This window comes from Dipodomys merriami, unplaced genomic scaffold, assembly GCF_024711535.1.
Source record: "Dipodomys merriami isolate MVZ:Mamm:240054 unplaced genomic scaffold, mDipMer1.0.p SCAF_1, whole genome shotgun sequence".
Lineage (NCBI taxonomy): Eukaryota > Metazoa > Chordata > Mammalia > Rodentia > Heteromyidae > Dipodomys > Dipodomys merriami.
Window position 1 is genome coordinate 44772876 of NW_027202270.1, and position 16730 is coordinate 44789605.

Sequence of the window (16730 nt, forward strand, 5' to 3'; positions counted from 1 at the left end):
ATGATCCTCTTAGAAGTTCCAGTGAACACACTCATGCATAAGCTACTTAACTCTAAATGTAAAACAATCTGATATCTTTCTGAACTAAAACATAAACAAGAAAATATTACATAACTGCCACACTCATTACCTCATTCATGACCATATCTGCTCCAATGATGTAATCACTGTGAGGTCGAAGACCTGCCAATGCTGCGGGAGAATTTGATTCTACTTCCTAGGAAGACACAACATACACCTCAAATTTAATATGTGTAAATTAAATATATCTATATTAATTTAATTAATTTAATATATAATAACTGCCAGTTTTTTTTAAATTGGTCGTAGAGCCTGAGCTCTGGACCTGGGCACTGTCCCTCAGCTCTTCACCTCAAGGCTAGTGCTCTGCCACTTGAGCCACAGTGCCACTTCCAGCTTTTTCTGTTTATATGGTGCTGAGGAATTGAACTCAGGGCTTCATGCATGCAAGGCAAGCACTCTACCACTGAACCACCTTCCCAGCCCAGTTTTTTGGATTTTTTTTGGTCAGTCATGGGCTTGGGTACTGTCCCTAAGCTCTTATGCTCAAGGCTAGCACTCTACCACTTGAGCCCAGAAGCCACTTCTGGTTGTCTGGTGGTTAACTGGAGATAAGAGTCTCGTGGATCTTCTTGCCTGGGCTGGCTTTGAACCATGATCCTCAGATTTCAACCTTCTGAGTAGCTAGCATTACAGGTGTGAGCCACTAGCACCCGGCACTGCCACAGTTCCTAACTGCAATAATTGAAATCTCCTCCATATTTCTGTCTTATTAGAGATAATGTTACATAAAAGAAACTAGGGAGCCAGGTGCCAGTGGCTCACATCTGTAATCCTAGCCACTCAGGAGGCTAAGTTCTGAGATCATGGTGTGAAGCCAGCCCAGGCAGGAAAGTCCATGGGACTCTTTTTCTTTTTATTGTTGGTCGTGGGGCTTGAACTCTGGGCCTGGGCGCTGTCCCTCGGGCCTGGGCGCGTCCCTCAGGTTTTCAGCTCAAAGCTAGTACTCTACCACTTCAGCCACAATGCCATTTGCAGCTTTTTCTGTGTATGTGGTGCTGAGGAATTGAACCCAGGGCCTCATGCATGTGAGGCAAGCATTCTACCACTGAGTCACCTTCCCAGCCCTCCATGGAACTCTTATCTCCAATTAACCACCACAAAACTGGAAGTGGAGCGGTGGCCCAAAGTAGCGAACACTAGTCTTGAGCAAGTAAACTCAGGGACAGCGCCCAGGCCCTGAGTTCAAGCCCCACAAAGGACCAAAAGAAAAAAAAAAAAAGAGAGAGAGAGAGAAACTAGGGAAGAGATATATTTAAAACTTCTAAGCATATAAGTTATAAAATATCGGGCTGGGAATGTGGCTCAATGATAAGAGTGCTTGCCTAGCATGTATGAAACCTTGGGTTCAATTCCTTATACACAGATAAAGCCAGAAGTGGTGTTATGGTTCAAGTAGTAGAGCACTAGCCTTGAACAAAAGCAGCTCATGGACAGTGCCTACACCCTGAGTTCAAGCCTCGGGAATGGCCAAAAAAAAAAAAAAAAAAAAAAGTTACAAAGTATCTAATATTTAAACTATTTCTATAGCTTTAACATATGTACCTTTCTCTAACAAAAAAACAAAAACAAAAACAAAAAAACCAGAAAGAGTTCTGAAAGTAAGGGGTGTAATGACATGCCTATTATCTGAGACAGGAGGATCTCTAAATCAAGGCCAGATGGGCTATATAGTGGGACCCTATCTCAAAATCCAAAGCAAATTTAGGCTTCTTTTTAGCTTCTCTTCTTCAGGTTTCTTAAAAATTAATTCATATTTAAAAAGCAATGTATGCTGATTTTCAGAAACTAAAACTGGCCCAATAATACTGTGTATCTGCTCATAGTGCAGGCCTATCCCACCATCACACCTTTCTACGGCTTTTCATATGGCAAGTAACAGTTAATGTCAATACCTACCAGCACGTGCCAAACGTTTTCATTTGCCCCATCAAAACTGCAGAAACGAATGCTCACTCCCAGCAAGCCCTGGCCGCCCCACAAGTTGCTGGGTGTGACTGAAGTCTCCCGCAGCTCTAGAGTTTTGCTGCTATAGATGAGCATTTTTACAGGCTTTTCAACATTTGCTTTCAATAAATCCTTCAGAGTGTCATTATCTTTATTCTGTGGATAGACAGAAATCATATTATATTACTTAATAAATAAATAATATTTTTATTGCTTAATAAATAAAACTTTAATGCTAACTATGCTTAGAGTAAGCATCCTATAATATCCTGAGTAATACTGATAATCTACATAAAAAAAAAAACATTCATCAGACAAAGGTTTCATCAACATTCAAATATGTCTCCATGTAAAAAAAAAAAAAGTCAGAAATTAAGATAACTATGTTTGCAGCAACTTAAAAGCTGACTATGGAACTAGAAAACTTGTGTAACCCAGCATTAAGAGTGGTAAAGAAACTTCAGTGATGAAAAACAATATATCATAAGAAGTCACAGTATTTAAAAAAGGTGAAATGACATTAATTCCAAAATCAAAATATATTCTACTTCTAAATATATCTTTTATTTTTTATTAGGGGCTAGAAGGGAAATGGAAATAGAATTTAAATATATTTCATTACATAAAAAAATAAAGGCCACTGTGTCAGAAATGCTATTACATAATGAAAAAAAAAAGCTTTAAAACTGCTATATAAAAAAGACAAACCTATTCAGTCACTACCAGCATACAAAATTTCCTCTAGAAAACTGGGTACTGCTGGCTTAAGTTGGTGGCTCACACCTGTAACCTTGGCTACTGAGGAGGCTGAGATCTGAGTGCTGTGGTTCAAAGCCAGCCTGTCCAGGAAAGTCCATGAGACTCTTTTCACCACCAAAAAGGTGGAAGTAAGAGCTATAGCTCATGTGACAGACTACTAGCAAATAAAGGTCAGGGACAACACTCAAGCCTTGAGTTCAAGCCCCCAGACCGGCACAAAAATAACAAAACAAAAAATAAAAATAAACCAATCCAGTCACTACTGTCATAAAAAATTTCCTTTAGAAAGCTGAGTAACAGTGGAAAAGTAGAGCTTTGGCTCAAGTGGTAGAGCATTAATTTTGAGCAAAAAAGCTCAGGGACAGCACCCAGGCTCTAAATCAAGTGCTAGTTCCAGCATGTGCGCACATGCAAATATGCTTGTGCACACACACGTGCACACACACACACACACACACACACAATTTCCTATTAATCATTTCTATAAGATTTTATTATGAGTAAACTGAAAAAATTCTAAAATGACACTTGATTGGACCCATTTGTCAATACTTTATAACAGTCTCACTTTTTAAAAAGGCAATCTTTTTCACTTCACTTTTTGTTTCTGATTATAAAAATTAAATATTTAACATACAGAGTAAAAGTCTTCAGTGATTCTACTTCTCTAAGATAATCATTGCAGTGTGAGTACTAGTATAGATCTTACATTTTAATGTCTAGTAATACATGGTTATTTCTAAAAACTGACATATTCTACATAATATTTGTGATGAATACACACCCCCAGATAATTTGAAAAATTCCATTTTCAAAAAAGTATAAAGTTCTATAGACAAAAGCTGTACTTACTAATCTTGAACCATTAATAGAAACAATAAAGTCAAAGAAGGGCTCCAGTCCAGCTCTATGTCCTGGGGAATTTTCTTGTACCTGTTAAAATAAAACAGCAAAAATGAAAAATGCTTATTTGCAAATCTCACAACCTTACTTGCTGACCTTCAGTGTCATGAAGGTCATTATTCCAGTAGAAATAGTGGAGCCTTTCTTTCAGGATTATTTTGATGATTTAGAGCTAGAAGGTGATCATCAACCAAGTTCTAACATAGTATGTGTTCAACAAAATTTTTGACTGAACAAATTACTCACAATGACAATACAGTTAATTTAGCTACATATAATCAAATGGAGGTGGACATACAAATGTAGTTACTTGGAAAATTTAGAACTCCAAAGCCACAGGGAGACCAAAATATCCAAATTTATTATTACATAAATAAAAGTAAAAAAAAAAAAGAAAGAAAAATGCACAGTCGAATGAAAAATTGCTAGCTAAATTTCAATAGCTACCCCTTCTCAGTAAAAGTAGGTTAATTTCATTACTAGTGAAATACACAGAAACATTCGAGGCCTCTCCTTTTCCTCCAGTCTCTCCCAGATCCCTAAATTCTGCCATTCTTTATGTTCCTTTTTCCCTGGGGCTTTCCCTCCATGGCTCACCACCTTCTCCTTTGGGGGGGAGGGAGCCCTCCTCCCAACACTAAGCAGAAAGAAAGCAAACAGTTAATAACTAGGAACTGATGGCGCATGCCTATAATCCTAGCTACTCAGGAAGCTAAGAGTTGAGGATATGGGGATAAAGCCAACCTGGGCAGATAAATCTTATCTTGAATTACCAGCAAAAATCCTGAAGCGGATGGAGGTGGAGCAGGCACCCCCCCTTAAGTGAAAGAGTTGAGTAGAAGCCTGGCCCAGTATCTATCCCCCCCACCCCCCACAAAGATTTGCAGTGGTTATCAGTAGGCTATGCAAATAATAGCACACATCTATCCATAAAGCTAGAGTTATTTACACAGTTACTAATTATTGTTGGACTAGCTCATTCCCATAACAATTTTCCCTAATGCCAGTATCGGGATTGCCAATTAATTTCAAGGTTTTACAATTACACCACTTTTACATCAATGTTACTTTTTATCCATTTTTCAAGCCAAATCACATAATCAGGAACAAAAACTAGGTATTCTTTTGTCACAGTACATACTTGTCCTTTAGAAAGATGGTTTGACACCTACACTATTGTTTGATCTTGCCTTTATGTATGTGTGTCTGAAATTGGATTTTTTTTTTTTTTTTGTCGGTCATGGGGCCTGAACTCTGGGCCTTGGTACTGTCCCTTAGCTCTTCAGCTCAAGGCTGAAGCGCACTACCACTAAAGCCACAGTGACACTTCCAGCTTTTTCTGCTTATGTGGTGCTGAGGAATTGAACCCAGGGCCTCATGCATGTGAGGCAAGCACTCTACCACCGAGTCACCCTCCCAAGCCCTCAAAAGGATTATTTATGTAGGAGTTCAGGTGAGAGTGACTCCCGCCCCATTCCTTTTTAGTTCCTGCCCCCCTAGGATTACAAACATGAGGCACCACTGCCTTCTTTTAGAGCCTACTTTAACTTTGCACCTGGGCTGGTTTAACCCACAATTCTCCTGTCTTTGCCCCCAAGTAGCTAGAGTTCAGGCATGTACCACTGTGCCTGGCTAGGATTCATTATTTAAAGTTTCAGTTCAGTAAAAATAGCCAGTACAAATGTTGAGATTCTTTACACCCAGTTTACTTAAATGGAAGTTAGTTCATATAATGTACTACCCAGTAAAATGTCTAGAACCCCAAATAACAGACAGTTTCTTGGGCCCAATGTTAAGTCTGAAAGGTAAGTGATGGCTGGCAGGAGCTATATTTAGAAAAGTAAAGTCAAGTCATAGCTAGCTGGGAGAAAGTCACACCTATTAGGTGTGAAATGCCTGGCCCATAAGCAGTACTCAAGTTAAGCAATTAGATGTGAAGTGCCTCCATGTGAAAGGAGACAGATCCTTAGGAGCCCCTCACAGTATAGTCTCTCAATTATCAGTCTCTTTCCTAATTACCTAAATATCAATACTTCTAAATGACTACTAATGACCATCACATCTTACCAAGAAAAAAAAACCTATAGTTTATGGACTGATTTTGGATTTGTCCCTTGACACTGCTAAAAGTTTACCTCTTAATGAAAAAGCCTAACACCAGTACTTCTGTAAGGTCATCATCATCTCAGGGAGTTGACCCCATACTCTCCAGGACAAAGTTTAAAGTAGTTGTTTGAAATGGAAACTTTCCAATATTACTGGAAGTATTCTTCCTGTCACTCAAAAGAATTCAATAGCTGTTTGTATTCTAAAATAAATAAACTAAATAATCCTTTCCCTGATTCTATTTTTCCATTTCATTTGCTACATCGATTTCCTTTGTTTCTAATGGACCTTGAAATTAATTTCTTCCCTAAATTTATTTATATCATTAGTAACCCAGCACAATTTTGGCAAGATAGTGCCTTAATTACTGCTAGGAGAAACCAGCAGAGGGAGCCCTGGAAAAAAACGCTATCTTTGACTCCAATACCCTTAAAGGAAGTTCCTTGTATTTCACAGTATGGAAAGACCCACTACACAGCAACTAAACATCACACAGGTAAGTTTCTTTTGCAATACTATCCACTGACAAGATCTCTCAGGCTCCTAGTGTCACCAGCATCGATTACTACTTCAGTATTTTCTGTCCCTTATAAGATCTCTTGATCTCTACCTTCTGCTGACTTCAAGATATCTTAATTAAAAAGTCTACATGCACTTGGTTTCACAGACCATTTAACATTTATTACTGGGCCAAATACCATAGCAATTTAAGATGAACAGGTTAACTTTAAAACTGTACATTTAAGATTATCTATATAAATGTACTATGAAAGTCTTAATAGAGCTTTAGAGCGCACTGACTTCGTTTTAAGCCATGGTTTTGCCCTCTTAGCTGTCTGAGCTTAGGAAAGTTTATTTACCTCTTTGGACTCAATTCTCTTTTTCAAGTATGGGATAAATGGCACCTACTCAATGTGATAAAATGTCTGAAATAACTGCTAAATCTCTAGGCTATGACAGAAGCCCACAAATCCTAAGTTGTTCCTCCAAACTCCAATCACCACTTAGGGGTAAATCTTTATAACCAGCCACTATTTCCATAGTTATTTCCCCAATAATGTATTAAATCTCTAACCCTTTACAAAATAAAGATAAATATACTAGTAAAGAGTTAGATGGGGAGGGGAGACAAATAATATGTTTTTACTTAAAACATATTACTTTAGACAGCAGATCCAAAGGTCAAAAGGATTACAGGCTTATACCTGTAATCCTAGCTATTTAGGAGGCTGAGATCTGCGGCTTATGGTTCAAGCCAGTCCAAGGCAGGAAATTCCATGACTCTTTTCTCCAATTAACTACCAAAAAGCTGGAAATGTAGCTGCGGCTCAAGTGGTACAGTACTAGTCTTGAGCACAAAAGTTCAAGGGCATTGCCCAGGTCCTGAGTTTCAAGCCCAGGGTTGGCACTTAAAAAGACCTTCAAGAATGCAAAGATTCCTAAAATGGTCAAAAAAAAGTAGTAATTATCCATTTAAAAAACACGGATCTACTGCACTATACTAAGAATTTGCACTTCAAAAGGGAATAAGCAATTAAGACAGTGAAAAGATACAATACATATCCAACAGGGTATCAGAAACAAGTCTTGAATGATTATAGATCGGGGTGCGGTAAAAGCCACACAAGATGCTACTTCTCATCCTCTAGAACATTAAAAATAAAAATGACAACAGCAAGTGTTGGCAGTGTTCCAGTGGAGAAACTGGAACTCATACACTACTGTGTCCTGAATCATTAAAGTTTGTCTAGATTTAGCCTTTTCCCTCATATAAACCTCATTGTTACTTTACTTACCCCTGTGATCCAACACTTGACTATATAACTTAAGGGAGGAAGGATTTATTTTTATGATGGAGGTATCAGTCCACCATAGCAGGCAGGAGCTTTGCTACAGCAGTTCATGTCATAGAACAGTACTCACTACCTACCAACAATGTAATCATATTATTAGCCCATGAAAGAATAAATCTGTTCATTAGGTCAGAGACCCATAATCTATACCTAGAAATCCTCATAGATACTCCAAGAAATATTCTTTTCTCATCTCATAGGTGTTTCCCAGTCTAACCAAAGTAAACCATCACAAGCTGGATGCCAGTGGCCCTTACCTGTAATCTGAGGAGGTTGAGATCTAAGGATTACGGTTTGAAGCCAGTGCAGGCAGAAAGTCCATGAGATTCTTATCTTCAATTAACCCCCACCCCCCCCCCCCCAAAAAAAAAACAAAGCTGGAAATGGAGCTGTGGCTCAAGTGGGAGAGCACTAGTCTTGAGCAAATAAACCCAGGAAGGGTACTCAGGCCTTCAGTTCAAGCTCCAGTACTAATACCAATACCAAAACCAAAAACACCCCCAAAGATTAACCATTACAGCATCCATCTCTTTTTCAAATTGAGTTCAAATAATAGTACTATATATTACATTTGGCCATTTTCCATCAACCTTTTTCTCTCTTTTAATCTTCAACTGGAAAAGGAGGGATTACAGAAAGAAAATTCTGTGTTATTTCCTGAACACAGGAGGCAAAGTAGAATTTTGCTATATCATAGGTTCTTTCTTGTAAGATATAGTCCTTTGAATGACATCTATTCCACTAGCTCTCAATACATTATCACCATTCACACATTTGCAAGACCTCTAAAAACAGTAGAGATGCTAAAAACAAGAGTACACAAACTCAACCCAACACAAAAACTCTCATGTTACCAGGCACCAGAGCTGCACACCTATGATCCTAAGTACTCAGGAGGCTGAGATCTGATGACTGTAGTTTGAAGCCAGCCTGGGCAAGAAAATCTGTGAAGCTTCAATTAACCATCAAAAAGCCAGATGAAACTATGGTTTACTTCAGCAAAGAAGCTCAGGAATAGCACCCAGGCCCTGAGTTGAAGCCCCAAGACTACACAAAACTAATAAACAGAAAAAAACCTCTCATGCTATAAGATGTGTGTAATTAGGTAATTAAAATGATGGGGAAAGATCTGGAAATGCGGTGGAAGTTGGTAGTTACCACCTATAATCCTATCTACTCAGAAGGCTGAGATCTGAGTATCTTGGTTCAAAACCAGCCTGGGGGCAGACAAATTCCAGAGATTCTTATCTCTAACTACCAAAAAGCCAGAAGTGGAGCTGTGGCTCAAATGGTAGTGTGTCAGCCTTGAACAAAAGAACTAAATGACAGCACTTAGGCCCTGAGCTCAAGCCCCAGTACCAGTACAAAACAAACAAAACAAGAGAGTCCTTCAAAATTAACCAGCACCACAAATGTATGTGTGCTCCAAAGACTAGAATTAATGGGTCAAATCCAATCCAAACTTATATTTCACAGTTATAATAGCTATTATACCACTGATTCTCAGGAGTGAGAAATGTTAGCAATAAAGGTGTCACCTAACATTTAATTGCATCTGTATTATATTCCTAATTCTACACTAAGTACTTTACATGTAATATACAGGATAATCAATATCTGTAAGATAATGAATACCATGGCTTTAATAGGTCCACAGTATTATTTTAATGAAGAGACTTAACAGCAGTTTTAGAGTCACAAATGGGCAACAAAGTGATGGCACAGGGACTAGAATCCAGCTCCCAAGAGTGATCTCAGTGGTCTATTATAAGTCTCTCAGTGTGTTCGTGTCACGAGATGACATGGTTCTTTAGGTCTGAAAACTTTCTTGAATGATCTCATTGGTGCTAGGAAAAACACAAGGGAGATGGGAAAAGAGGGAAAGGAGAGGGAGAGGGAGAGGGAGAAGGAGAGAAAGAGAAGGAGAGGGAGAGAAGGAGAGGGAGAGAGAGAGAGAATATAAAAGTCTGGCACCATCTTTTACATGCTGCAATAAACTGAAAAGTGTGACTTAAAAAAAAAAACAAGTCCTCACACTTGATAATCATACCTCCCCCCTAAGCAATTTAGCCAGATTTACAAAGCACATTCCAAACTTTCACAAATATTTTCCAGTTCAGACTGTTAATATTTAAAAATTCAATCAAAATAATCTGATCCTTGTCATGGACTATTAAAGTCAGCAAAATAAATGTGTTAATTGTTATCCAATCTGGCCCAGAAGCAGTAGAATAGTACTGAGCATCTGTGCCTCACTCCAACCAAGGTCTCTGTGAGCGTCCTGAGGATGAAAACTACCAAGGCCTGTGAACAGAAAGCTCATGTTTAATGATACCGTTCTTAAACGTGTTCCGTAAAAGGCTCATCTATACAATATTCCATGGCCTTAATAAATGGATTTTCACTCTTGAAAATAATTTTAAAGAATGTATATGAGTTAAAGGACTTCTTAGTCTTTTAACAGAGAACAATTTTGGGTATAGGGCAGAATCTTCAGGCAGTGTTGGTTATAAAGCTTTTTTAGAAAACATCAAATAACCCAACTGTTTTACACACATACACACTTTGCAGAATGTATAAAAAGGAAGATATGTTGAAAAATTTTACAAGTTGAAAAAGTTTGGGAAATTATGTATAAAAGAAAGAGGAAAAAATTATGACTGTGGGGCTGGGAAGGTGGCTCAGTGGTAGAGCACTCGCCTTGCATGCTTGAGGCCCTGGGTTCCATTCCTCAGCACCACATAAGCAAAAAAAAAAAAAAAAAGCCGGAAGTGGCACTGTGGCTCAAGTGGTAGAATGCTAGCCTTGAGCTGAAGAGCTGAGGGACAGCGCCCAGGCCCAGAGTTCAGGCCCCACGACCGGACCCCCCCACCCAAAAAAAAATTGTGACTGTTGATACTCACATGCAAGCCAGCATGTGGGTGGTAGAGGCAGGAGGGTCTTCACTTCAAGGTCTGCTTGGGCTACACAGTAAGACCCTGTCTCAAAAACCAAGTGCTGGAGATGCAGAATATTGTAGAATGCTGGGTTCACTTGACAAAGCAAAGCAAAACTAAACAACACCCCCCCCCCCCGCAAGCCACCCAAAACAGAGCTATCCAATATTAGGAAATCATTTTTTTCAGGTAAGTATTAAATTGAAACTCTACTGCAGCAGGATTTCATGTACCATTAAAAAGAACAGTTCTATTTGATGGTAGAAATGATTTCGATAGAAATAATTCCACTTGTAGCCCCTGTTCCTCTGACTAGAGCTAGTGCTGCCCAGGCTTGTGGCAAATGGCTCAGGTAATGAAGACCTGTTATTACACTGGAGTCTTACTACACCTCATGACTCCTCCTCCAAAACATCCATCATTTCAAAATCTTTCCTGGAGTTACAGAGAACAGCAACCACAATAGTTCCCATGGCCCCACACCGCGTGAATACTGGCTCTCTAATACCTTCAGATGTCTCCCATTTCAGGGTGTTCAACATAGAAAAGATTTTGAATATTTTAATTGGGAAATAAAAGGTTCTATTATAGGCAAAGGTGTGATTCTGAACATTGCCTTTTTTGGCTTACTTGACAGCAAGTGACAAAATGAAGCAAGAAATCTGTTTTCAACACACTTCAACTTAGGATGCACTTACAGGAGCTTCTAGACAAAATGAAAAGCCCTAACACTTTACCCATCTCACATCAGAGGACTTGAATAAAAGTGGCGCTACAGAGAACATGGATTCTGACCCACCGTACAAGGGAAGCTGAAGTAATATCTTTAAAAGGCTTCTTGGAACTCATTATTTAGCAGCTCAGGCTGGCCTCAAATTCCAATCCTCCTGCCTGAGTGCTGGGATTATACAGGATGTTTGAAGCACAACTTCACTGAATGCACAGTTTACCAATCAGTTATTGAGCCTTGATTCACTTAACAATAAATAAAGTAGCTGTTGGATATTTAGGTCGGAAAGAAAACGAATTTGTGTGTTGCATGCATGTGTGCTTGTGTACACATGTACGCACGCACTAGGGCTTGAATTCAGAGCCTTACCCTCTTGTTTGGCTTCCCCCTGCCCCTCAAGACTAGTGCTTTACCACTTGAACCATCTCTACTTTTGGCATTTTGCTGGTTAATGCTGGTTAACTAGAGATAAACTTATCTTGAATTTATCTGTCTGAGTTGGCTTCAAACTGGGATCCTCAAATCTCAGCCCTGAGTCACCAGGATTACAAATGTGAATCACTAGCACAATTTAACTTTTGGCCATACTTTTGATACACAGGTAAGGGGCAAAAATTATTTCAACAGTATTAACTTCTAAACAGTGGAGTTACAGGCAATTTAGATTCTTTGTTGTACTTTAGGAACTTATCAAAATGTTCTTTAATGAACAGATAAGTCAGAAAACATAGCATTTTACTAAAACAAAGATCAATATTTACATAGATAAACCTTAAAATTCAGTAATTTGGGGAAGTGTGTGTGTGTGTGTGTGTGTGTGTGTGTGTGTGTGTGTGTGTGTGTGTGTATTTCTTCCTCCTCCCCCAGAGATGTCTTGCCAGGGAGCCCAGGATAATCTCAAACTTGAGATCCACCTGCCTTAATTTCCCAAGTGCTAGAATTATAGGTGTGTACCACCACACTCAGTGGTGAATGTGTATCTTGAGTGAAAATAAAAAGTAAAATTTAAGATTGTTAGTACTATTCGCCTAAAGGTAAAAAAAACTAGAAAAATAAAGATTCAACCCTATGAGATGCCACTTAGCCACACTATGATACCACATACCATTATGGAGCTAACCAAAAGCACAGGCAGATTCTATGTGCTGATCTGAATTACCACCAAGTTAACTCACCAAATAAGACCAAGGTGTGTGGTGGTATGTATTACAGGCTTCCAAAAATTACAAAAATACAACAATGGAGAAACTGAAGTGCTAGATGGGCCTAACACATTTGAAAGGCCACATAAGAAACATTCTACTAGCTCTGGGTCATGACCACATGGAGATATGCAATAACATGTAACACACATAATATGTAAAGAAGAAGGCACTCAAAGTCAGTTCTGGATCCATCTCAAAGTTATCCTCTGAAAATTTTTAGAGCTGAACCTAACATTCTATTATGAGGATTCATGAAATAACAATGAAACAGCAGTGGATATGAGTGTCACTGAAGAAATTGGTATTTCAAAATTCACATAATTTTTTTTAAAGGAAATGGCAATGTAATTGGTTTAGAACTCAAAGTAAGTTTAGAATTAAGCAAGCATGCGTGGTCTGAACTCAAGATTCTCCTGACATATTTCAGTGGAACAGACCTTTGTACATTTATGCAATAACAAATAAAAGGAAGACATTTTTACACATTGAGATTTAACATAGGGGGCTGGGAAGGTGGCTCAGTGGTAGAGTGCTTGCCTTGCATGCCTGAGGCCCTGGGTTCGATTCCTCAGCAACACATAAGCAAAAAGAAAAAAGCCGGAAGTGGTGCTGTGGCTCAAGTGGTAGAGCGCTAGCCTTGGGCTGAAGAGCTGAGGGACAGCGCCCAGGCCCAGAGTTCAGGCCCCACGACCGGACTCCCCCCCCCCCAAAAAAAGATTTAGCATAGTATTTTCCCCTTGAAAACAAAGGTAAGGAAACCGATTATGAACTTAAGGCAGGTTTGGGAATGTGGCTAAGTGGAAGTGATTTTTAAGCATACCTAGGGCCTCCAAGGAAAAGAGGCAGAAGAAGTTAAGAATTTACAATCTCCTAAGCTAGATGCTCATTTAAAGCTCCCTTCAGAACCTGGCGCAGATTACTAATTAAGATTGTTCCTAAAATTTCTTTTTGTTTGTTATTTTGACCAGAGTCTCACTAGTAGCCCAGGATAGCCTAGAACATGAAATTCTCCTGTTCCAGAGTCCAAGTGGTGAAATTACAGACGTGTACCACTACACGCAGCTTTGTCCCTAATGTTTCTAAGAATCAATTTACAGATGAATAACACACCTGCACTACTGTGTGTAAACACTGATTTACTAAGATGCACCTTACTAAAGAAGAGACTCCAAGCTACGTACGCTTTAGTGGCTCGTGCCTATAATCCCCGATACTCAGGAGGCTGAGATCTAAGGAACCATGATTCAAAGCCAGCTAGTCAGGGAAGTCCATGAGACTCTTATCTCCAATTAACCACTAAAAAGTTCAGAAGTGGAGCTGTGGCTCAAGCGGTAGGTGTGTCAGCCTTAGGCAAAAAAAGCTCAAGGATAGTGCCCAGGTCCTGATTTCAAGCCCCACCACTGGAACAAATGAACGAAAGGGGGAGGGGGGGGAGGGAGAAAGGGAGAACATGGAGTCTTGTTCATGTGTTAAGGCTATCCTTTTTTAAAGAATTGATTTTTTTTTTTTTGGTCAGTCATGGGGCTCGAACTCAGGGCCTGGGCACTGTCCCTGAGTTTTTTTGCTCAAGGCTAGCGCTTACCACTTTGAACCACAACGCCACTTTAGGTTTTCTGGTGGTTAACTGGAGATAAGAGTCTCACAGACTTTCCCCCACTAAGAACCTAGATCCTGGGCTGGGAAGGTGGCTCAGTGGCAGAGCGCTTGCCTTGCATGCCTGAGGCCCTGGGTTCGATTCCTCAGCACCACATAAGCAAAAAGAAAAAAGCCGGAAGTGGCGCTGTGGCTCAAGTGGTAGAGTGCTACTAGCCTTGAGCTGAAGAGCTGAGGGACAGTGCCCACGCCCAGAGTTCAGGCCCCATGACGGGACCCAAAAAAGACAAACAAAAAAAAAGAACCTCGATCCTCAGTTCTCTACAGGCATGAGCCACCAGTGCCCAGCTTTATAGGGCTATCTTAAGAAACACTCAGATTTTTTTCTACTCATTAACACTAACGTCTTTTTGGGTGTATATATTATAAAAGAATCACAAGTCTCCAAGGATTCAAGGTCAGAACCAGTCATTTGAAAATTAGCTGTTACCCGGGTGTGGTGGCTCATGCCTGTAATCCTAGCTACTGGGAAGGCTAAAATCTGAGGATTGCCGTTCAAAGCCAGCCAGGGCGGGAAAGACTGTAAGACTCTAATCTCCAATAAACCACTTAGAAAACCGGAAGTAGCAGCTGTGGCTTAACTTGTAGAGTCCTGGCCTTGAGGCAAAGAGCTCAGGGACAGTGCCCAGGCCCAAAATTCAAGTCCCATGACCCACAAAAGAAAGGAAGGGAGAGAGACAGGAAGGAAGGAAGAGAGGGAGGGAGAAAAGGAAGGAAGGAAAATTAGCTGTTAAATGGATAATGTATCCCATAAGAGACAACTCAAAATCTGACCATGTAATAGAGAGCATATCATTGTAACTCCCAGGGATTTCAACTTCCTTTCTAGGATCTCACCATTTTCTCCCATTTCTCTTATCAGTGGAACTCTTGGGAGTTTGGTTAGCTGAAAAGACTAGGTAAGTATTATGATGGCTTGTTTATGGACTTTTTCTTGGGGCAGGGGAGGGGAATCATTCCTACCAAGAGTGTGGATTCAAGAGGGATCTTTAGTGGAATCAGACAGATGACCAATCGTCGCCCTACTACCCAACTACTTGGGTCATTTGAGAAAGTTAGCTCACCTAAAACAGGAGACCTGGGGCCAAAAGTGAAGGTAACACCAGGAAGTGTGCTGTCCCAGGGCAGATGCTCCTGCTTGGGAGGAACGAACAGCTAGTGACACTCTTTTGTCTTTAAATGGCCCTGCAGACTGAGGCAGGCTGGCCCTCACTGTACCACTCACACAGGTGTCACCGCACACAACCACCGACGCTGCTCTGGAAATCTCCAGGTTCCCGGCGGGAGGGTCAAACGGTGCGCTTTCCCCACCCCAGGCTGGGCACGGTGGTGGTGGGGGGGGTCCCTACCACCTGATATCTGAGCACGCTTCCTCTCTATCTGCCCCGGCTAGGTTAACACGCCACTCCCTCTAACCTCTTCCAACTACTGGGCATCTAAACCTTAAATCTCCACCACACCTTCGGCCGTCTCGGAAAGAACAGATCCGAGTCTCTGAAAAGATAACAGACCGCAAGTTTCTTCGGCAGGAAATGTGGAGAGAGGAGGGCTGGAAGGGTCGGGAGTGAGGCGGGAGAGGGAAAGTGTTGTTCCCCCTCCCACACCACCCCTCCCCAACCCCCCCCCAAAAGAATCCAGTCAACCCAAGCCCGTCTAGCCTCACCCGGGGGTCAGCCCGCCCCGACCCCGGGGCGCTGCCGAGGGGGGCAGCCCCTGCCGTCCACCCCCGTCCGGCCGGGGCGCAGGCCGGCTTTCCCGGGGCACCCCCCAGCCCGCCTCACCCCCGCTCTGGACGCGGTGCCCCCCCCCCGCAGCCCGTCTCGAGTGTGGACGCGGGGGCGGACAGGAGCCGAGGCTCCCGGACCGGTCCTGCCTGGCCGCGGCCCCCGAGCTCGGGCGGGTCGCGAGCGGCCGGCCGGACCGGCCGGGCCCGGGCAGCGCGCCGCGGGAGGACCGGGCCCGGCTGGGCCTCCGCCTCCCCGCGGCCGGACCCCGCCTCCGGCCCCCGCGGTGGCCGGGTCACCGGCCGAGCCCTCACCCGCAGGACGTGGTAGCCCTCCGTGCCGCCGCCCGGGATCTCGACGCTCTGCGAGGAGCCCATGGCGGCGGGCGATCGCTGCGACCGAGCCGGGCTCCGCGCTGCTCCCCGCCCCGCGCGCCGTCCGCTCCGCTCCTCAGCGTAGCAGTACTTGGGACGTGGCACTCGCAGCCGCCCGAGCGCCGGGCCGCACAGCCCGCCGGGAGATCGTCGCCGGGGCAGCCGGCTCCGCGGCGACGCCGCCGACAGCGCCCCCTGTCGCGAGCCCCCGGGAGGGGCGGGAGCGCGCGCGCGCGCGCGTGCGGGAGGGGCGGGGCGAGGCGCAGCCGCGCTCGCGAGAAGCAGAAATGGGAGCCACGCCCTCCACGACGCCTTGCTACGGGACCCTAGGTGGGACAAGAACCATCCTGGGCGCGTTCTCTTACGCCGATGAAAGAACGTTCGTTTGCTTGCAGCTCCCCCTAGTGGCCAGAGGCAGGGCAAGAGCTGCTGCTCAAAGAAAAGGCGCAAAAGGCAAGG

The 16730-nt window shown here is 42.4% G+C and overlaps 1 protein-coding gene across 1 annotated transcript in view; it reads right to left on the reverse strand.

Annotated features, from left to right (window-relative positions):
- The window catches only part of Gorasp2 (golgi reassembly stacking protein 2), a 30806-nt gene extending 14408 nt beyond the window's left edge, over positions 1 to 16398 (reverse strand). Inside the window, exons 1-4 of the mRNA XM_070021134.1 lie at positions 16212 to 16398; positions 3640 to 3720; positions 1981 to 2184; positions 131 to 217 (exon numbers count right to left, since the gene is read on the reverse strand). Of these exons, the coding sequence (XP_069877235.1) occupies positions 131 to 217; positions 1981 to 2184; positions 3640 to 3720; positions 16212 to 16274 (435 nt within the window). The 5' untranslated portion in view covers positions 16275 to 16398. The remainder of the gene's footprint in view (positions 1 to 130; positions 218 to 1980; positions 2185 to 3639; positions 3721 to 16211) is intronic.
- Positions 16399 to 16730: the final 332 nt, after the last annotated feature.